The following is a 23,382-nucleotide window of genomic DNA, read 5'->3' on the forward strand; positions in this document are numbered from 1 at the left end:
ATTTGGTGCTTGACACTATTCCCCTACCTAGTTTTTCTTCTTCAAATGTAGTACAATAGATTTGACCACCCCTTGGATCGTGACAAAAAAAACAGGACCCCTTGGCCTTTTGTTTGGCCACATTTTACCTAATCAAATTTCAAGATAATACAAATCATAATGATATGGGAAAATAAGCTATTTTTCCATGAGAAGTATCGTATAGCACGACAAGTATCTCCCAAACTATGATTCCGTGCTATATATCTTCGAAAATAAAGTCCGAAAGTTATTTCTCCACCAAAGTAACGATAAAGGCTTAAACCTCCACAATATGAAAGATGAAAATCTATAACCCCATAAAATTCAATTACTCGGTTTACTGTATCGAGTTAATCCCAGAAACTTAATAAAACCAGCACTAGACCAATTGATGACCCAATAAAGATCCGATTACCTCTTCTAAACCATTAATTAAAAATCCAGAACCACTTAACCCATTAAACCGTGACCCTAATACCCGAATGTCTCATCTTTCGAAATCAGAAACCCTAAATTCCCAAATCATAGAGGCACAAATTGAGAAGAGAGAATTAAATTTTGAGAACGGAGATTGAAGAAGATGCAGAGTTCGATGGCTTTAGTCGTTGATGCATATGCTGGAGCTGGTGAAACCTATGACGAAGAAGGACCAGAAAGAGATCATCATGAAATCGAGGAGTTGATCGAGGAGTTCATGGACAAGCCTTCCTTTCGACATGACCAGATTTATGAGAGTGATGACGAGGAAGAGAAAGCCAGCAGAAGTAACTCACATTTGTCAGATTTGGACATGAGAGGAACAGTTTCATCACCACACGAACATTTCTTTGAAATTCCCATGACAACTACACCCCAATGACGAGAAGTGTTTCCTCCGGTCGATGCTCCTGAGGTATTCAAAAATTATATCTGCCTTATGAAGATTCACGTTTGATTGTATCATCTGAACCGTCCTGTCTGCCCAACAAAACCACAAAATTATTTTTTCTCGTTAAAATCACAAATCAAATTTTCCGCCAAAATTGTGAATATGTATTTTTCCGCTAAAATTGCAAAATAATATTATTTTCCAAAACCATATTTTAAAATAGTTATATTTTAGATAATTAATATAGTGAAAGAAAAATAAAATATGATTAAATCAAAACAATGATATATTAGTAATCTGTTTATTAAACTCATGTGAATAGAAATAGAGATAAAGAAACGAACATGACTTCATTTAGATGGATTCATCTAGCTGATTCATGTGGATGGACAAATGAACATTCCCAAATAATATATGAATGGATCATTTGAATGAATTATATAAATGGATCATCTGGATGGAGATAGGCAAATAGTGAAACAAACAAACCTTTAGTAAAATCACTAAAGCAATGCAATAACCTTAGCCGGATTGATTTACTCATCACCACAACACTGCAATACAATTAGCAAAATCACACGGTTATATCCTCTGGGACTCGTAACTCCCATTATATCCATTGTATGTGCGGTCGTCAATATAATCCTTTGCTTTTTGTTGTAATTCTTCTCTGTTTTCTATTACTGCATCGTCAACAAAATGGATCGTAACTCTGTTCTTCCTCTCGATTCTATGAGTATAGAAAACCAGGATGACCCACGACATGCTCCAAAAGTATTCTGTTAACCTCAAATCGCTTTCTTCCTAAACAAGTTATCTTTCGTTTGTGTTTTATTTTGTGTGTGTGTTACCTTAAACGACTTCGCTTTCCGCCACAGCTTTCTTGATGTCGTCCCTATTCACTGACCTCCTCAGAGATCCTATTGTCGCCTTAGGTCCTTTCCAGCAGATCTCCACTGTCAATCTCTCCTTCTCCAGTGAGCCTACCCAACCTTCCAGTTTCCTCACAGATTGCTTCACGTCGTATTTCCTCGTTACTAGCAGCGGCCATAGCACAAAAATGAATTTTCCTGATATAAACATGGAAGGAGATTCGAATAGAGAAAGACAAATTTCTAAAGACGACACTTTGATCCGTGAAGAAGAAAATATACCTATGCGGAGTTTTGAGGAGATAATCTTACGAGGAAGAATGTAAAAAGATAGTTTGATTCGTGAAGAAAGAGAGATACCTATGTGTAGTTACTAAAATAAAGTGGGTCATTTTTATTACTCCCTCAGTTTTCAAAATTAAGATTTCCTAGAGTTTATTTTTATTCCACAAAAAAAGATTTTCTATATTTTCAGGTACTTTTGTATATTTTTGAAAACATTTATTATGAATACTTGAATTGATTAAATTTTATTGGTGAATAGTTATTGGAAAGTATATTAAAAAATAAATTGTAAATTAAATTGTAAACATTTATTATATTTTTAATAAACGTGAAAACTCTATAAAATCTTAATTTCGGGAGGAACGGAAGGAGTGTTATTTGATTTGTTTTATTTAAATATGAATGGCAAAATCATGATTATAAGTGTCTATGAAAGTATGAAGAACTGTTTTGATTTTTTAAAGAGCAAAGTGACCCTATTTACAAATAAACATTTAGTGTGACTCTATGTACTAATTGCAAACTTAAAGTTTGCCTAATTTCCTAGTTTACTTTTAAATAATCAACTATTCCTTATGTTTCAAAAGAAGTACGTTTTAAAATTTTTATATATATTAAGAAAACATATAATACATTAATATTTATAGCTAATTATTTCTTAATACTTTTAACCAATAAAATTTTAATAAACACAATTATATATTTTTGAAGTCTACAATCTATCATCATAAATAATGCATTGAAAATATAAAAAAATGTGTTTTTTGGAGGGAGTAATAAACAATTCAGCCTCCATGATCATGCAACTAATTAAATCACACGGTTATATCCTTTGGGACTCGTATCTCCCATTACACTGCACACAGTTCCCTAAGAACATTATTACATAGACACTGTATGTGCGCTCGTCAATATATTCTTTTGTTTTTCTTATTGTAATTATTTTTCTCTGTTTGTATCACTGCTTTGTCACCAAATGGATCCTAACTCTGTTCTTCCTCTCGATTCTCTGAGTATCAAAAACCAGGATGATTCAGATTCATGTTTTGACATGCTCAAAAAGTTTGCTGTAAATCCTCAAATCGCTTTCTTCCTAAACAAGTTATCTCTCGTTTGTGTTTACTCTATTTCGCTCTGCAGGTTGCCTCCGCTAGACTCACTTCTATACATTGAAGACCCAAAACCAAATGCAGGGTTCAATTCTCAGTTCGATCCCACTAGCTTTGAAGAATTCTCGGAAAACATCGAAGGGAACAACACAATTTCATCTGATACTATGTTAACAGAAGAACTCTTTTTTCTCAAGTTACTCCTCTTCACATGTTGCTGCCCGAAACAACGATAGTGTCAGTTCCAACGAGAGATGCCAAAAGAGAACACTGAAGAAGAGTAACACTGTGACAAAGGACAAGTTGGAGATGGCTGAGATCAAAAAGTTCTTCGATCGACCGATCAAAAATGCGGCTAAAGAACTGAACGTTGGACTTACGGTATTGAAGAAGCGTTGCAGAGAACTTGGGATTCATCGGTGGCCTCACCGGAAGCTCAAGAGTCTTAACTCTCTCATTGGTAATCTAAAGGTACGAACCTCTGCTGCTATTATTTAATTCTGTTATAGGGTCTTATTGCTTTCTTGATTTTGAAAGTTTAATATTTTCGGTGACAGGGTGTTGGGATGGAGGAAGAAGTGAAGAATTTGGAGGAACATAGGATTCTTATAAAGCAAGAACCTGATGCTGAGCTAACTGATGGAACCAAGAAGCTGAGGCAAGCTTGTTTAAAAGCTAATTACAAGAAAAAGAAGGCACTTGCCAAAGGTGATTACTGATTACTACTCTCTCCATTTTATTTTATTTTTAACGCTGATTTATTATCATATTACAATTATGATATAGGAAAGATTACATAGACGATTCGACAACCGACAATACTACTTGCCTTATGGAGATCTACGCCTAACTGCATCACCTGAGCTGTCCTATGAAGATCCACGTCTGACCAGATTTACTTGCACCATGTTGAAGATCCCTTGCAAGCTTTTCCTCTGTAGTCTGCATATTTGTTTAATAAACCGCTCTCTCCGAGACTTGAAACCTGAATTTCCTATAATCTACAATAAATTGCATGGTCTGGGATTCGAACTCCAGACCTCGGTGTAGAAGCCTTTAAACCTTAACCAATAGGCTACGATGCTTTCACAAAACTTGAATCTAAAAAAATATTAGGTTTATGCACACAGATTAAAATATATTTAATTTTACATATTTACAAAATAAAACATCATTATCTATACAACTAACCTTATTTCAACCAATAGAAAAATAAACTGCAGAATATTGTTAATAAATTTTGCATTAAAATTTGAAAACGACACTTATTTTGAAACGAAAATTTTACCTTACAACAACAACTAAACTGAAACATAAGGAGTATTGAATACTACTTTGTTTCATTTTAATTGTCATTATAGAGTAAAATTTTCATTATAAAATAAGTATCTTTTTATAATTTGACTGCAACATTTATTAACTTTATTCTCCAGCTTATTTTTCAATTGGTTAAAATATTGTTTGGTGTAAAGGTAATGATGATTTTACTTAGAAAATATACAAAATTAAATGTTTTCTTAATTTGTGAATACAAATCTAAAATATAACTAGAATGAAACGGAGATGCCATATTTTTATTGTTTTAATTTCTACAATTTTATTTTAAGTTGCAATTTTATTTTAGAATTTCGTTTCTAGAGACTTCACTTAGTCAATCAAAAATGTCTAGGGACATTTTGTCTTGGGGTTATAAAAATATCTAGGGTTGGTTCTTTAGGTATTTAAAGCAATTTGTATGATGGAAGGTTGGTGAGTTGAAAAAATCGTAATTGCACAAATTAAACTGCCATTTCTAAATTGTTTTGAGAAAATTCACAAACAAGCAAAATTCCACTATATACAATTAGGCATGGGCATTTCAGGAACTGGTTTGATTCATTTCAGGTATTTCAGGTATCATATAGTTTGGATAGGGGGTTACATGATTCATTTACCATCTGACTCATTTTCGGTTTGGATAGTAAAACTAGCCTAAAATATACTGAAATATCGGTTATGGTTTGGTTATTTCGGATAATTAAGGTTAAATTTTGGATATTTTAGATTACTTTAGATATTTTGGATATTTTATCTGAATACTTTCGGGTAGTTCGAATAGTTCGGATACTCTGTATTATTTATTTCAAATAATACTGTTAACAGATTTTTAAATTGTAAATATATATAAATATATAGTTATGTTATATGTATATATAATTAGTATTTTTCTATATATTCAGGTACATATTTGGTTCTTGGTTCGGTTCCAGTTCAATTTCATTATTTTTGATATAGAAATATAAAAACTAGTTGGTAATTTGAAGGTTTCAGTCAGTTTCAATTTCGAGTATTTCAGTTCGGCACATGTTAGATTCTTTGGTTCTGTTTTTTTTTCAGGCCTATATACAATAATGAAAATCACCATTTCACCCAATTTTTCAGCGGTCAAACGTCGCACCTTTTACATAAGAATGGAAATTTTAATATTAAAAGGTTTATTGAATGAATTTACAGTAAAAATAATATTCTTTCCCCTTTCTTATAAGTTAACATTTTATTTTTTGATATACACACAAACTATATTTTTTAATTTTTTAAATACAAACATATTTAGTTATCTAGTTAACAACAATTGAATCAATAGTAAAACAAATCAAAATATAAATTTCTATAATATGAAATTAATAATTTTACACTGAAAGAATTTAATGTAAAATAAAATAATCTAAAAGCATCAAATAAAAATGGGAGAAATTTATTATTTTTAGTGAAAAAGTTTAGCTCTTTTATATAATTATCGCTACAATTTGTTTTATCGTCTCCAAAATAAATCACAAATAGGATAATACACTGCATTCAATAAAAGTATTATATGCAGTAAAAAAATGAAATACAAGTTATTTCATTGCATATTATTTATATATATATATATAAATAAAGTATACACAAGTGAAGACTAATTAATTAGTATATCAACTATATACAGAGTTAGAAGAAATTGAATAGAGATTCGATTTAAATAGTGGGAGAATTTGGCCTTTGTAGATTCTCTTGCTTACGCCTCCATGAAATCACTTGCTTAAACCCTTCGTAAACCCTTGCCTGCGTTTTTAAATATCGAATAATTGGTGTACCTCATAACCAAAAATGTATTATTTTGTCTTCCTTATTTTAAGATTTTAACAATAAAGTAAATAATAAGTAAATATTTTTGGATATGTGAAAAATGCATGTAACTTTTGATTTTTGTGTTCAGTTGAAAAAGTACACTTACCAAAAAATCTGACATTGTTGCATGAGAGAAATTAAAAAGGTTTTCTTTTTTTTTTCTTGGTGCTGCTTCATTTTGCATAAAGAAACCTACGGTTCCACTGGTTTATCAAATTTCTCGTTCAAGGTTTGGTGTATGGTACGTTAGCGTTGTTCACGGATGAGATAGGGAAAAAACATCCCGAACCCTATTTGTTGTTGCTTCGAGCGCTTGGGCTGTTCATTTCGGTTTGGCAGCACTAAAACTCAACGTTCATGGAGATTATGGGGTAACCATAGGTTTCCTCACTGTGGCTTAAGTGATTGTTATCCACATGACATCAAGTGCCGCTGTCAAGTTAGGATTAATGTTTGGAGGTGGATACTTATTGGCCGTAGTCTCTCAATTCATCAAGTTTGCAACAACTAGGAGAGAAAGAGATGAAGCTGAGAGACAACATAATCTTGAACAAAGAACACTGCTGCATCATGCGGAGGGTGACATGAGGACGAAACCGGACGTTAGTCAGTCTAACACTACTAATCCAGCTTTGCCAACTCATGCAAACATCCAACAAGACAACACTCCTGAAGAACCTGAGAGACAACCTGATCTTGAACAAGGAATACTGCTGCATCATGCGGAGGGTGACATGAGGACGAAACCAGACGTTAGTCAGCCTAACACTACTGATCCAGCTTTGTCAACTCATGCAAACATCCAACAAAACAACACTCCTGAAGAAGCTGAGAGACAACATGATCTTGAACAAGGAACACTGCTGCATCATGCGGAGGGTGACATAAGGACGGAACCGGACGTTAGTCAGCCTAACACTACTGATCCAGCTTTGCCAACTCATGCAAACATCCAACAAGACAACACTCCTGAAGAAGCCGAGAAACAACCTGATCTTGAACAAGGAACACTGTTGCATCATGCGGAGGGTGACATGAGGATGGAACCGGACGTTAGTCAGCCTAACACTACTGATCCAGCTTTGCCAACTCATGAAAACATCCAATGAGACAACACTCCTGAAGAAGCTGAGAGACAACCTGATCTTGAACAAGGAACACTGCTGCATCATGCGGAGGGTGACATGAGGACGGAACCGGACGTTAGTCAGCCTAACACTATTGATCCAGCTTTGCCAACTCATGCAAACATCCAACAAGACAACACTCCTGAAGAAGCTGAGAGACAACCTGATCTTGAACAAGGAACACTGTTGCATCATGCGGAGGGTGACATGAGGACGGAACCGGACGTTAGTCAGCCTAACACTACTGATCCAGCTTTGCCAACTCATGAAAATATCCAACAAGACAACACTCCTGAAGAAGCTGAAAGACAACCTGATCTTGGACAAGGAACACTGCTGCATCATGCGGAGGATGACATGAGGACGGAAGTCAGCCTAACACTACTAATCCAGCTTTGCCAACTCATGCAAATATCCAATGAGACAACACTCCTGAAGAAGCTGAGAGACAACCTGATCTTGAACAAAGAACACTGCTGCATCATGCGGAGGGTGACATGATGACGGAACCGGACGTTAGTCAGCCTAACACTAGTGATCCAGCTTTGCCAACTCATGCAAAAATCCAACAAGACACAACTCCTGAAGAAGCTGAGAGACAACCTGATCTTAAACAAGGAACACTGCTGCATCATGCGGAGGGTGACATGAGGACGGAACCGGATGTTAGTCAGCCTAAGACTACTGATCCAGCTTTGCCAACTCATGCAAACAACCAACAAGACACAACTCCTGAAGAAGCTGAGAGACAACCTGATCTTGAACAAGGAACACTGCTGCATCATGTGGAGGGTGACATGAGGACGGAACCGGACGTTAGTCAGCCTAACACTACTGATCCAGCTTTGCCAACTCATGCAAACATCCAACAAGACACAACTCCTGAAGAAGCTGAAAGACAACCTGATCTTGAACAAGGAACACTGCTGCATCATGCGGAGGGTGACATGAGGACGAAACCGGACGTTAGTCAGTCTAACACTACTGATCCAGCTTTGCCAACTCATGCAAACATCCAACAAGACAACACTCCTGAAGAACCTGAGAGACAACCTGATCTTGAACAAGGAACACTGCTGCATCATGCGGAGGGTGACATGACGAAACCAGACGTTAGTCAGCCTAACACTACTGATCCAGCTTTGTCTAACTCATGCAAACATCCAACAAAACAACATTCCTGAAGAAGCTGAGAAACAACCTGATCTTGAACAAGGAACACTGCTGCATCATGCGGAGGGTGACATAAGGACGGAACCGGACGTTAGTCAGCCTAACACTACTGATCCAGCTTTGCCAACTCATGCAAACATCCAACAAGACAACACTCCTGAAGAAGCTGAGAAACAACCTGATCTTGAACAAGGAACACTGCAGCATCATGCGGAGGGTGACATGAGGATGGAACCGGACGTTAGTCAGCCTAACACTATTGATCCAGCTTTGCCAACTCATGAAAACATCCAACAAGACAACACTCCTGAAGAAGCTGAGAGACAACCTGATCTTGAACACGGAACACTGCTGCATCATGCGGAGGGTGACATGAGGACGGAACCGAATGTTAGTCAGCCTAACACTATTGATCCAGCTTTGCCAACTCATGCAAACATCCAACAAGACAACACTCCTGAAGAAGCTGAGAAACAACCTGATCTTGAACAAGGAACACTGCTGCATCATGCGGAGGGTGACATGAGGATGGAACCGGACGTTAGTCAGCCTAACACTACTGATCCAGCTTTGCCAACTCATGCAAACATCCAACAAGACAACACTCCTGAAAAACCTGAGAGACAACCTGATCTTGAACAAGGAACACTGCTGCATCATGCGGAGGGTGACATGAGGACGAAACCATACGTTAGTCAGCCTAACACTACTGATCCAGCTTTGTCAACTCATGCAAACATCCAACAAAACAACACTCCTGATGAAGCTGAGAGACAACCTGATCTTGAACAAGGAACACTGCTGCATCGTGCGGAGGGTGACATAAGGACGGAACCGGACATTAGTCAGCCTAACACTACTGATCCAGCTTTGCCAACTCATGCAAACATCCAACAAGACAACACTCCTGAAGAAGCTGAGAAACAACCTGATCTTGAACAGGGAACACTGCTGCATCATGCGGAGGGTGACATGAGGACGGAACCGGACGTTAGTCAGCCTAACACTACTGATCCAGCTTTGCCAACTCATGCAAACATCCAACAAGACAACACTCCTGAAGAAGCTGAGAAACAACCTGATCTTGAACAAGGAACACTGCTGCATCATGCGGAGGGTGACATGAGGATGGAACCGGACGTTAGTCAACCTAACACTACTGATCCAGCTTTGCCAACTCATGAAAACATCCAACAAGACAACACTCCTGAAGAAGCTGAGACACAATCTGATCTTGAACAAGGAACACTGCTGCATCATGCGGAGGGTGACATGAGGACGGAACCGGACGTTAGTCAGCCTAACACTATTGATCCAGCTTTGCCAACTCATGCAAACATCCAACAAGACAACACTCCTGAAGAAGCTGAGAAACAACCTGATCTTGAACAGGGAACACTGCTGCATCATGCGGAGGGTGACATGAGGACGGAACCGGACGTTAGTCAGCCTAACACTACTGATCCAGCTTTGCCAACTCATGCAAACATCCAACAAGACAACACTCCTGAAGAAGCTGAGAAACAACCTGATCTTGAACAAGGAACACTGCTGCATCATGCGGAGGGTGACATGAGGATGGAACCGGACGTTAGTCAACCTAACACTACTGATCCAGCTTTGCCAACTCATGAAAACATCCAACAAGACAACACTCCTGAAGAAGCTGAGAGACAATCTGATCTTGAACAAGGAACACTGCTGCATCATGCGGAGGGTGACATGAGGACGGAACCGGACGTTAGTCAGCCTAACACTATTGATCCAGCTTTGCCAACTCATGCAAACATCCAACAAGACAACACTCCTGAAGAAGCTGAGAAACAACCTGATCTTGAACAAGGAACTTGTTGCATCATGCGGAGGGTGACATGAGGACGGAACCGGACGTTAGTCAGCCTAACACTACTGATCCAGCTTTGCCAACTCATGAAAACATCCAACAAGACAACACTCCTGAAGAAGTTGAGAGACAACCTGATCTTGAACAAGGAACACTGCTGCATCATGCAGAGGATGACATGAGGACGGAACCGGACGTTAGTCAGCCTAACACTACTGATCCAGCTTTGTCAACTCATGCAAATATTACGTTGCACGGAAGCTTCATCGGACGTCCGCTTCCCGCTTCGGAACAGGAATCGGAATCGGAACCTTGTGGAAACTTGCGGAATCTCGCTTCCCAAACGTTTCTAAAATATCTCTTTAAAAACATGTTGGAAGCTTATGATTCTGTTTTGGCATCACGCTTCTATTTTTTTTTTTAAATACAATGTATATCAATAAATTATAAAACCATAGTTTTAATCTATATAAAATAAAAAAAATAATAGTAATGAATATTGAATTATAAATATATAAATATCAAAATAATACTATAAATTATCTTTATGCATTGAGATTTTTTATTAAAGCTATAGCACATATTGAAACATATTGTGTCAATTATTTATGAAGTATTAAAAATAACTAATATAATATTTTTTGTAAACATATTTTATGTGTATTTTTACAGTTTTAATATAAAATCATTTCAAAATTATTATAAATGAATAAATGTTTTATTTCAAATTTAAATCATATAATTTTAGTCCTAATTTTTTTAAAAAAATTACATATACATATATATATATATATATATATATATATATATATTTATATATGGATATATGCTTCCAACACGTACCCGCTTCCTAATATTTTAAAAAATCTCGCTTCTGCGCTTCCTTACGCTTCCGCTTCCACGTACCCGCTTCCGTTTCCATGTAACATAGTGCAAATATCCAATAAGACAACACTCCTGAAGAAGCTGAGAGACAACCTGATCTTGAACAAAGAACACTGCTGCATCATGCGGAGAGTGACATGATGACGGAACCGGACGTTAGTCAGCCTAACACTAGTGATCCAGCTTTGCCAACTCATGCAAACATCCAACAAGACACAACTCCTGAAGAAGCTGAAAGACAACCTGATCTTGAACAAGGAACATTGCTGCATCATGCGGAGGGTGACATGAGGACGGAACCGGACGTTAGTCAGCCTAAGACTACTGATCCAGCTTTGCCAACTCATGCAAACATCCAACAAGACACAACTCCTGAAGAAGCTGAGAGACAACCTGATCTTGAACAAGGAACACTGCTGCATCATGCGGAGGGTGGCATGAGGATGGAACCGGATGTTAGTCAGCCTAACACTACTGATCCAGCTTTGCCAACTCATGCAAACATCCAACAAGACACAACTCCTGAAGAAGCTGAGAGACAATCTGATCTTGAACAAGGAACACTGCTGCATCATGCGGAGGGTGACATGAGGACGGAACCGGACGTTAGTCAGCCTAACACTACTAATCCAGCTTTGCCAACTCCTGCAAATATCCAACAAGACACAACTCCTGAAGAAGGTGACACTACTCCTGAAACGGATTGGATTATTAACGCCAATGAGGTTCCCAAGAGAGGTGTGCTTAAACCATTAAAGAAGCCAATCAAGACCGTATGGAGGATGTCTATGTTGGCTAAAGCAAAGAGGTTTAGGTCTAAGAAGGAGAAGCTCGAGATGAAGACAATTACTGAAGATTCAAAACCTCAATGTGAGGCAGGGATCCAACAAGAAACCGCTAAGACAGCTAGGCAAGCACCATCCCAAACACTTGAACAACAACTGAGGTATCTTGATCAATACACTAACTACTTCCGGTCTGAAGAAGAGAAGATTCCTACTCCTTAAAAAGAAGATCGAGAAGAAGAGGACAACCCTTCATTGACTCTTTGATAGCTGAAACATTCTTATAAACTCCTTTCAGATCTTTTGCTCTTTTAGTATGAGCTAGCAAATTCAATCTCGTTTGTGTAAATGAAGATTCATAACCTTTTTGTATATGCTTCTTTGGGCGAGCAAAATAACCTTCGCTCCTTCTCACTAGCTTCTCTTTTAGAGGCGCCACTAGTGTTTTTCTTTGCAAAGATGGCTTTCATGTATCAATTTCTTCATGCTTAATGTTTACATCAACTCTGTTTAACTCCTTTCTTTCAATCAAAAACCTTCACCATCTCTAGCAAAGTTTCAGACAAAGAAACCCCCTTTCATTCTCTTAATAAAACTTGCTTTTTTGAGACACCATTTGTGCTCTTTCCTTGATCACTTTTCTTCTGCTCAAGGCTACAATCATCTAACAGCCAAGGAACCACTTTTCCTACAAGACACTGACATTTTTTGGCTTTAGACATGATGAGAGTCTTCTGTTTCTGTATGAGTTTGTTAAGCGGAATTTATACTCGGAAGCAGTAAATCTCGATAAAACTTGATCTTGGAGCTTTGGTCCTTGGTGGTGGTGGACGGGAGTTCGAGTCGGCTCAAAGTCTATATGCTGCCTTATTATCCCTCTCCAGTACTCGGGTGTTTCCTGTAGCTTCTGAACCACCCAATTAACTAAGGAGTAATTAAATAAAAAATAGAGCTTGTGCTTTCATTATAATGAATTAATTATAATTTCCATCCGATTTATTAATAAGAATCATAAAAAATACTATTTTATGTGACTATTAATTGTTGTTCGTAACGTTAAATACAAGAAATAAATTTTTTTTTTGAAAAATTATTAATTTTTATTATTATTATGATATAAATAAAAACATATTGTGGAACAAACTTTTTTCGTTAAACACATTAATTTGTTACCTGGCTTTCTCGAGCTGACGCGAAAAGTGGGAGCCAATAGGGTGAGACTTTAAGAATCTCAATGAATTCCATCAACGGCTGAGATTCAATAAGTTTCTTATTGACGGCCAGAGATTTACCGCCGAGCTCCGAACGTCACTCGTTTCTTCCAGTCCTGCCGACTCGGGCGAGTCACCTCCTCTCTAACCACCGATAACCGAAAATTCTCTTTCGTCTCTCCATGAGTTTGGAGACTCAATTTCTTTCTCCGCCTCCTTTAAGCTCTCTCTCTCTCTCTCTCTCTCTCTCTCTCTCTCTCTCTCTCTCTCTCTCTCTCTCTCTCTCTCTCTCTCTCTCTCTCTCTCTCTCTCTCTCTCTCTCTCGAAGATCAGTCTTTGTTGATTGATTTTGACAGCAACGGAGTCCCATGCATGAATCAATACCGTGATGTTGAACGGTGCATGCGAGGAGGAGCTCCTCCCCAGACCCGGCTCTGTGCATGTGCTGGACCCATTACAATTTATAAAAAATTTAGCCCAAATTAGATTTGAAATTATTTTTTTTTTGAGAAAAATGGCTCTAAATTTTGTTTATTCTCTTTGAAAAGGCTCCCAAATTTTTTTTTTCAGCATTAGGCCTCGTTTCCAACTGAGACGGGCCTGCTCCTCCCATGTTTGAGATTATTTTTTCGTTGTTTGCCATTGTCATTGAGAAAGAAAATCAGAGTAGGTTTTGCTTATTGTCAATTTTTGTCTAGATTGTTAGAAACAAAATATAAAAAAATGTTTGCTCCTTTTGTCGTGGACCCCATTTAAGCAGTAAATAGGTAAGGATGGTTGATATAAGAAAACATATAAAGTATTTTCAAAGATTCTAACATGCATAAAACAAACCAAAACCATACTCTTTTGTGTGATTAAGCTCGAGTAATGTTATATTAGATCCTGCTTTCAAATCAGCACGTTTGTTACAGCTTCTCTCGCATCTTCCAGCTGAGAAAACCTTCTTCTTAAGGCCTCGTAGCGCATGAGAACACTCGTCACTAACTTCCTGTTCCCATACTCTCTTTCAGCCGCGGTGATCCCACTCCATTCTCCAAGTTTACATATTATCAGGACGAAGAACCACAAGTAAGTGTGCTACGCTTTTTAGGGATCTTAATTTCTCTTCACAGTTGAACCTTTCCACGTCGTTGTTAGGAGACTTGTATGATCTCAGAGGAGTAATCAAGGAAGGTTAATGTGAGTTGTTCTGAGTGTGTTGAGGAGGTAAAGGGGTAGAAAGGTGAGAAGCCAGGAGGGAAATAAAGGAGGCGAGCAGACAAAATTAAAGGTGGAGGAGCTTGTATCAAAGATCAGAGACTTAATTAATTACACGCATGCACAGAGAACTCCCACAATAACAAGAAGTAAGATCAAACCTGGAAAGGAACGGACTTGGAGATGACTAGGTCAGATCTCGCACATCAAGATCTAGCACAGAAACCAAAATGACTGGAACAGTACTTCAAAGACCTCAAGGATTAAGATAATTCAGGTTGCGTGGAAAAGTGCCTTAGCGCCCTAGCTTTGCGTGCATAATCAACTGCTTTAGTATCTATATTTCCCAAAACTGGGGAGCCTAGCTTTCTTCTTTGCCTTTAATTAGTAGGAACCCCAAATCTGAGTGAAATATAAAGCTAGTACGTAAGAAACTCAACTTATTTTCAGTATGCTTAATTGAGTTGTTGTGCCAATGCACGTTTATCTTGAAAACCAGCCTAAGTTGCTAGCTTATCTATCAAAGTAAGTGCTTTAATGTCATCTTAATCTTGTTCACCATACTGCTTGCTGTTGTGTGCAAAATAGAGATCTAATTACCATGTGTTCCTTGTTTCGAAAATTAAAATTTGCTAGCATTAAGATTTTGATGGTGAGGTTTGCATGGCAAGTACCCTCGTGTATAATCATTTGAATTTATGCTTTCTTAAAAAGAACATATCTCGCAAATACAAAACATCGATCTATATCAAAGTGATGGTGAACAGAGGACATAAACCAAAATTGAGGTTGTGGAGGAGCCACCAGCTGATAACTCACATGATTTCAGGCCAAGCACATCTGGTGGCTTACGCAAGTTCTGGCTCGTCATGGCTTCAAGATATGATCAACATCGACAAACTCTTTAAGCATCTCTTGGAAAATTATTTGGTGAAAGTTGTAATTCTTTTGCTTTTATTTAATTACTTTTGTTTATTTTGGACCTTATGATACTCTTTAGTCGAGAGTTTCTTTGTATGGATACCCAAAATTAAATGAAAAGTAGTAGTTATACCAAAGAATTAGCAAAGAGTCTTATTACATGCGACAGACGGAAAGCAGTTAAATTAAACCCCTGAACTGAAAAGCTTCAGACCGGAGAATCCTTGGAGTCCTCCTCTTCCGGCTCTGGTGGCTCTGGGAGATCAAGACGAAGTACTCCATAGAAAATAAAGCCATTGACAATGACCAAGGCAACTACGAAAAGATAAGCCGGCCAAACAGGTCGCTGGTAACCTAAGTACCCAATCAAAGCCAACACAAAATAGGTGTAGACAACATGTTGGACGCATACATCTTTGATTGGCCATTCGAGTAGCACTGCGGAACACAAGCCAGAAAGCAGCGAAAACGAGAAGATAAGCCCTTCTACAGAACGCTTAGTTGATACAGCGCACATAGATAACGTCATACATGCAAGGAAACTAGACAATAGCTGTCTCCCGCCTCTTTGTAGATCAAAAGATTGCGGAACCGGGAGGTACAACGACCTCACCACCACAACCGCAAAAATCAAGAACGGTGCTGAACAGAGCACCAACACGCCCGGTCCATCTTTCTGTTCCGGTGGCGACAACGAAGAAAACTCCGGCCAGAAGAGATCTAGAGCGAGCATAATTAACCCGCTCACAGATGCTAACATGCATATCCCTCGATATATCCATCGCGCTATCGGGCAATTCTCTCCTTGAACTATCTTTGCATCACCCATCTTGAAACTTTTGAGATTTAACTTGGATGAAACCTTCATAGCTAATAATCTTCTTTTTATTCAGGGTTTAGACTTTCCTTTTTCCTTATAAACCCCCCCCCCCAAAAAAAGGAAAATGTTACTTATTCCTTGGAGGTGCAGTTACTTTTCCTTTTATCAGAAGGGGAAAAAAAGGGAAAATGTTTGGATATTGCCAAAATTTTAAAATGGACTTAACAAGAGGACACTCGTATCAGGCTTTTTAATCATGATGGCCATTATACTAAACTTTGCATTAGTTGATCTTGCGGTGTAATGCATTGCTCTTGAGGCACTTGTGCCGAGTAATCTTGTTTCTTATTTCTTTCCTTTTTGGGTAGATAATTCTAAGGCCAAATCTTCTGTATAGTGAATCCAGAAGCAAAGGGTCTGGTGATAATATTGGGGCATAAACGTTTACATTCTCTGAGCTTAGCTGCTGCCAAACATTATTTTGAGACAACACCGATTCATCGTTTACTAGGTTTCAACTTCTTGAAAAATCGTGACTGATAGCTACTTGGAAGCCTCTCCAACTTGGTTGGGATCTATAATGTAAAACTACGAGCATCAGTTGAATATGTATTGCTGTCCCTCTCTTTCTTTTCTTTATCCTTTTTATTTCTGTTTTTTTTTTCTCGTTACGTAAACTGAGAAGGTCAGCCGCTTTCATCCCTCCACCAACAAACACTTATTTCTTAAAAACAGGGCATCGAAGAACAAGTCCAACCATATATCCTCAATACAGTCATCATCTACCTCGTTCTCCCACACATAGACTTGTCTGGGATCAGAAAACCCTGTCCTCCAATCAATAAACTTGTCTAGGATCTAATATGGATTTCACGTGGACCTGGAATGACATAAAATTGCATAAGTGAGGAGCTGAACCAAAAAATTCAGTAATTGGCTATTATACCATAAATTAGCCTCTACTAATTTTCTTAAGAGCTACTAGTAAATGTTAGAGGTTAAAATCAAAGCTTATCTAAAAGACTAACAACGCACTTTTAACACAATAGGATAAAAAAATTGCAAATTACCCTCTACAAATTATTTACGGCCTAATCCAAATAAATGAAAGAGTGTTTTACAAGGCAATGTAGTTAGACATGCAAGGAAATCGTTCAGATCAATGGAAACTTAAGATTCGTGTAATATACATATTTCAAAGAGATCCATGTTATCTTACTGCGAACGGGGTCTTCTCAGCTTCATATCTTAATGCTCACCGATTCCACGAGGTTGCAGATGTATGAGACAAATTTCCTCTACTATTTCGCCCAAGCTTTTTGTTTTCTCTGTCGTTTAAGAAAAAATGGTGATACTAGCCCAAATTTATTTAAATGCTAAGAAAATAAAACTATTTTTAAGAAATCATCGTAGAGATGAGAATATATATTTTGACACCATTCTTAGATGACATTTTTGTTGATATCTATGGGAAGGAAGACTAATAGAGGTAGGTTCGGATTACTGGAAATGAAACAATAATCACAGTAAAGGGGTTATCTAGCTAAATATGGAGCCAGTTTAAAAAAAATATAGCTAAATATGGTCTCCTTTGTGTATATGAGCCCCAATTTCTATTTAATAAAAGTATTATATACATGTAATAAAAATCGAATTCCCTAGATATTAATTCTAAACTTTAATACAAGTTGTTTCATTGACATATTATATATAAATAAATAATACACACGAGAAGACTAATTAATTAGTATATAAACTATAGTCTATACTTAAAGTTAGAAGAAATTGAATGGAGATACGATTTAAATAGTGGAAGAATTCGTCCTTTGTAGATTCTCTTGCTTACGTCTCCACGGAATCACCTGCTTAAACCCTTCGTAAACCCTTGCCTGCGTTTTTAAATATCGAATAATGGGGATAACCAAAAAAACGAAAAAAGTATTATTATGTCTTCATTATTTTAAGATTTTGACAATAAAGTAAATAAATAAATAATTATGGATTTGTGAAAAGTATGTAACTTTTGATTTTTCTGTTTAGCTGAAAAAACTAAACTTACCAAGAAGTCGGACTTTGTTGCATGAGAGAGATTAAAAAGGTTTCCTTTCCTTTTAAGACGTCTGAAAAGCTTCACTGTTGTACCGCCGTCGCCGGCGAAGTCATATCCTCCTCCAGCCCAATCCTTCTGGCAATCACAGCCGCCGTCTCTAAAACGTGAAAAGTCATATATACCCTCAGACAACTCTTTGCAGTTCCCTAAACTTCCCCATCTACTTGACCCAAACGGCGCCGGCACACCTCTCAACTTCCTGATCACAGCCGCCGATCTCGGAAGCGACAGTGAACGGCGACGCAAATCGTATGGACCATCGAGAACAGTTGTCGGAGAAGGCTCGTTTGCCGTGGACGATTTACAAGCTTCTCCTGGCAAAATCAGCGTAGGGGGAAGGTCCAAGCATCTCGCAACTCCTCTGTTTTCTCTGGTTTGGTTCGTTCTCGGCGGTTTTCTAACGGAAGAACGAGGCTTTCCGGGAGCTTCTTCCCATAGAAAAGGAACAGAACCGGCGATGTTAACCGGCGGTGTAGCTAATCCCGGAGTTTCGTATGGTCTGTTCATTGGATATGAAAACAGAGGAAGCTTAGGCGTCGAACAGAACCGATCTTGATCTTTAGTGAAACCCATGTCTTTTGTGTTCTTGTAATGAAACCCAACAATGTTTTTGACGTTATATGGAATGGGTTGGGGTTAAATAGACAAAAAAAGAAAACCTTAATAGGGAGTGGATTCATTTGAACATAGTTCTAAGGAAAAGTTAAGGAGGGAGTATAATGGGAGAGAAGACATGAAGCAGAAGAAAAGAAAATATTTTAAAATGAACTGAATTAAATAAATGTAACTCTCCTCTTTTGTGTGCTTTCTTGTTCACGAGGGAAGGTATGACGTTTTTGTTTGTTAATAATTGAAAACGAGATAACAACTCTGGAATAATACAAATCCCTTCAATATATGAAAATCTGACGATAAGAGTATGATTAACGATTAGGTTACAAAACGTTACATTTTGTGGGCATTTCAGCGTTATCATACCACACATGGTTTGTTTTGAGGCAGTTAGTCTTTTGAGTTTTGAGATTTGTATTGTTTGGGTAAAATCCTAATGGACGTTGACGAGTACGTATTGATGAGGACGTGTTGATGGACAAACGGTCAATATTCAAGTCAAATCTAAAAGTGTACCCCACTTTCAGTCAAATGCAAAACCAACCTAAAAGGGTAGTGAAAATACTAGTTAACCCTTATGACCAAACAAAAAAACAGAAATGTATTTTACGTTTCTATCCTTCGGAAGTCTACACGTAATAAAAGAAGTCTACATATATATAGATTTCCTACGATATCTACCTTATAGACTTATTTTGTAGTCTACACTCTAATTTGATCTAATAATTTAATTTTGAAAATGTATAAAAATAATTATTGTGATATTTTTAACTAATCATCAATATAATGGATAATATGAACTAAATAAATTAAAATTTCATATAATTGAACAATTTTGAAGAATATATACTAATTTGGTTATCATGTGTTAGACAATGTTCATAGTTTAGAAACAAAATGTTCTTACATGTTATGTCTTTTAGTAGTTGATTTCATAGGGTTGGATTTTAGATTTTGTTTTTTTTATTGTTTTGTTATCTTAAATCTGCATAGTAATGTTTAGTAGTTTATATTTTGTACAATTGAGACTTTTTGATTATCAAGCAAAACATTTAGCGTTTGAGATTTGTGGTTTAGGGTTTAGGGTTTCGTAGACCTACAATAAAGTCTATTTATCTGTAGACGTCCTTTTCAGTCTATTTTATTGGTATTTACAAAAAATCTTAAATTTTAAATTAAATTTAGGGTATAGTAGACGTCTTTTTGGTCTACTAGGATACAATTGATTAATTTAGGGTATAGTAGACGTCTTTTTTAGTTTAATAAGACCTGAAATTACAAAAAAGATTGATTAAATTTTGTTTTTATGGAAACGGAAATGATATCATATATTAAACTTATTATAAAAATAAAGAAAAAATAAATAAATTATATATATAAATAAAGAACAAAAAATAATTTATATAAATATATAAATATATATATAAAAAATTGTAATAGACATACCGATTGTAGACCTACTTGTGTGTCTACGGAACCGGAAACAATTTAATTTAACCAAAATAATATAATCTAACAAGTATTAAACCAGAAAAGTTTTAACCTAACCGGATAACTTTCCCGACATATAAATACAATTTTTAGTCTTCATTTGGTAAAAAAAGACAAACCCTAGCGGCCGTTACTCTCTCTCTCTCTCTCTCTCTCGGGCGATTTCCGGTGAAGTCAACCCGTTTCTGCCGCTTACACTGGTTGCCGTCCCGCTGCTGCTGCTATATCTTCCCTCTGTAAGGTAGTAGTCTTCGATTTGTTCTGTTTCATGTTGATTCACAGATTTTGGTCTTTGTTGAAGTCTTTGTCGATGTCGTGTCTCGTCGTCGTTGTCAGAGTCGTGTCGTAGTCGTGCCGTTGTTAAGTAACTTTTTGCTTTTTTTTTCAGATCTGAGCCGGCGAAGGAACATTGTGTATGTATGTCTCTCTATCCAACTGTTGAGGTAATTTTCTCTTTATCTGGTTCATGTCTTGTGTGAATGTACAAACTGATTCGATAAATCTCAGAGTTCAGTTTTGTTTTACCCGTAAGGGCCTGGTTTAAGTTCGAGTGGTTGTTTTTTTGCAGCTTTTGAAGGGCTTGAGAAAGAAGAGGGCCACCTCAAAACAACTAATCACAACAATATTGTAACTTCAGCTCGTAATATTCACTGAACTTGATAGTTAATCCTTGGAGTTTTCCCTTGACATTTCTAGTCTGATTTTTCCTTGCAGGTTCAACTTCTCTACTCTTTTCAAGAGAAATCATGAGTAGGCTATAAGCAATCTAGCTAGAGTAGTGATGATTCTTCTGCCATAACCGGCATTGACAGCTTGCTGGCAAGTGAGGTGCCTATCGGTTATCAGGCTGGGACTTTCACTTTAGAGGACTGACCTACAGTCCTGGCATGGCTCGGTCTAGGTTGGTCCCACTTTTAATTCTGTTAATCATAAGAGCAAAAAAAGATTTGAGTCTTACTTTGTTTATTTGTTTGTTTAACAGGCGTTTAAGAGAGATTCTCCACCGGTTGTAGACTTCAATAGCGATCTTGAAACTCTCTGAGACGAGAAAATTGCAAGAAGGCGGAAGCTTTGTATCCACTGTCAATACTGTATCACAACCAACTGTTACGGACATTGCAGGTTTCTAATTTTTGTCTTTTATTAATGCAAATTGATTTTTAGATTACCGAACTTATGTTTTCTAGATAGACATAGCTTTTATAGATCCATGAGTGTGTATTAAAAGTCAACTCTCCTCTGTTTAATTTTGCAGCATCAGTATGTCTATGGAGTTCTTGTATTTTAAGCCATGGCCACATTCATTGGCCAAGTCTATGTTCTATCGTTGATTGCACTCTTTGTGGCCGCTTCAACTGCCCTGATTGTGCAACCATTTTTTGGCTAGAATTGGAGGATATGAAGTTTTTGGTAATAGGTGTTTGTATTATATGCCTTTGTACTAGCTATATTGTATTGTGCTTTTGTATCACTGCTGTATTATGTAATTTTCTTGGATATTCTGTACTGAAGTGTACTCGACCGAAAGTAGACTTGTTTAATACAACTCCAAATGAATACATCAAAGTTAAGACTCACAGTTCAACAAAATGTCATCACGTAACACAACTTAAAAGCAATAAAACATGGCACATAATACTGACTCAAGACCACAAATTCAATATAAGTTTATAAGTTTCACACTTGTCTATCTCTATTGTAAAATTATGTGCGGTAAGGAGTAAATAAAAACACATAAATACTAATAATCAACATAAGAGAGTCCCATTCTAATATTTCTGATTTTTTTCTCAAGGTACGTAGAAATGATCTTACATATCACTCTTCCATAAACTAACATTCTTCAACCACAACAAGTATTCTCTTTTCACTTTTGAAATTATAAAGTAGACTTATAAAGACATCTACACTTATTAGCTAACTAGATAGTAAAATCAAAATGTTGGTAATTTAATAATTATAAAAGATTATATTTTCAAAATACCTCAAGACCATTAGGATTAACTAACGCACACTGTCAAACTAAAAAATCTTGAAAATACATTACGAATAATACACAAATCCATCTTTTATAGATTTTTCTATGTAGACTTTATAATCCGTCTACATAATAATAGACTGTTTTTTCAGTTTACGTTTGTAGACTGTCAAGTTAGTCTATAATTAGGGTTAGTTTTTGCAATTGAAAAATCCATGGGTTATCATTTGTATTTAAAAAAAAAGTTATGATTTTATATGAGTAGACTTTATTTTCAGTCTACATTTTGAAAAGGTTAGTTTTTGCAATTGACCAGAATTCAACCAGAATTTGATTTTCCAAAGGAGACTTCATTTACAGTCTACATTTTTTAATTTTTTAAAACAGGTTAGTTTTTGCAATTGACCAAATTTGACTTTGTACAAATAGATTGATATGAACGTCTACACATGTGTAGACTTCAACTGAAGTCTACCCCAAATTCGAAAGGTTAGTTTTGCATTTGACCAAAATAAAAAAGTAGACTTCATATGCAATCTACGTTTTTTTTTCCTGAGAATAGTAGACTGAATATGAAGTCTACACTATTTTTTGATTCGGTCAACTATATAATCTTTTAGTCAAATACAAAACTAACCTATTCAACGGAGTTAAAGTTTTGGTCAAATGCAAAATTGACTTTTTGTAGACTTTCATAGCAGTCTACATAATGTAGACTTCTCGTGAAGTCTACTATGAAAAGTCAAAAGTTGCATAGAGTTTGGCCAAATGCAAAAACTAACCTCTTTACGTAAACTTCTTAGTAAGTCTACCTACTTTTTTGTTTTTGTTTTCAAAGGTTAAGATGCAGACTTCTAAGGAAGTCTACTATACAAAAAAAATTATTTTGGTCAATTGCAAAAGTAACCTGTGCGTTGAACAATA

At 36.7% G+C, this 23,382-nt stretch overlaps 2 protein-coding genes, 1 long non-coding RNA gene and 1 pseudogene across 4 annotated transcripts; 3 read left to right on the top strand and 1 right to left on the bottom strand.

Moving 5' to 3' along the window:
• The first annotated feature begins 613 nt into the window (after window positions 1-613).
• On the top strand, window positions 614-6,036 carry LOC106409278 (annotated as a pseudogene).
• Window positions 6,037-7,929: 1,893 nt separating this feature from the next.
• On the top strand, window positions 7,930-10,477 carry LOC125589139. The gene is made up of 2 exons (XM_048761437.1): window positions 7,930-8,545; window positions 8,616-10,477. Exons 1-2 carry the CDS (start codon window positions 7,930-7,932, stop codon window positions 10,475-10,477), a joined length of 2,478 nt encoding a protein of 825 aa, XP_048617394.1.
• Window positions 10,478-17,907: 7,430 nt separating this feature from the next.
• Window positions 17,908-19,376, bottom strand: LOC106419361 (uncharacterized protein At4g00950-like). Its single transcript, XM_013860136.3, has 2 exons — window positions 18,327-19,376; window positions 17,908-18,156 (listed from the first exon to the last, which is right to left on the bottom strand). Exons 1-2 carry the CDS (start codon window positions 18,948-18,950, stop codon window positions 18,070-18,072), a joined length of 711 nt encoding a protein of 236 aa, XP_013715590.1. The 5' UTR covers window positions 18,951-19,376; the 3' UTR covers window positions 17,908-18,069.
• Window positions 19,377-19,898: 522 nt separating this feature from the next.
• On the top strand, window positions 19,899-22,046 carry LOC106419521. Of its 2 annotated transcripts, none has more exons than XR_007322198.1 (6): window positions 19,899-20,721; window positions 20,869-20,923; window positions 21,049-21,120; window positions 21,195-21,381; window positions 21,463-21,602; window positions 21,736-22,046. It is a non-coding gene; the product is annotated as an uncharacterized LOC106419521 (long non-coding RNA). The 2 variants fall into 2 exon arrangements; XR_001283835.3 differs by having other exon boundaries at window positions 21,049-21,107.
• The last annotated feature ends 1,336 nt before the right edge of the window (window positions 22,047-23,382 follow it).

The sequence above is a fragment of the Brassica napus genome, chromosome A2, assembly GCF_020379485.1.
Source record: "Brassica napus cultivar Da-Ae chromosome A2, Da-Ae, whole genome shotgun sequence".
NCBI lineage: Eukaryota > Viridiplantae > Streptophyta > Magnoliopsida > Brassicales > Brassicaceae > Brassica > Brassica napus.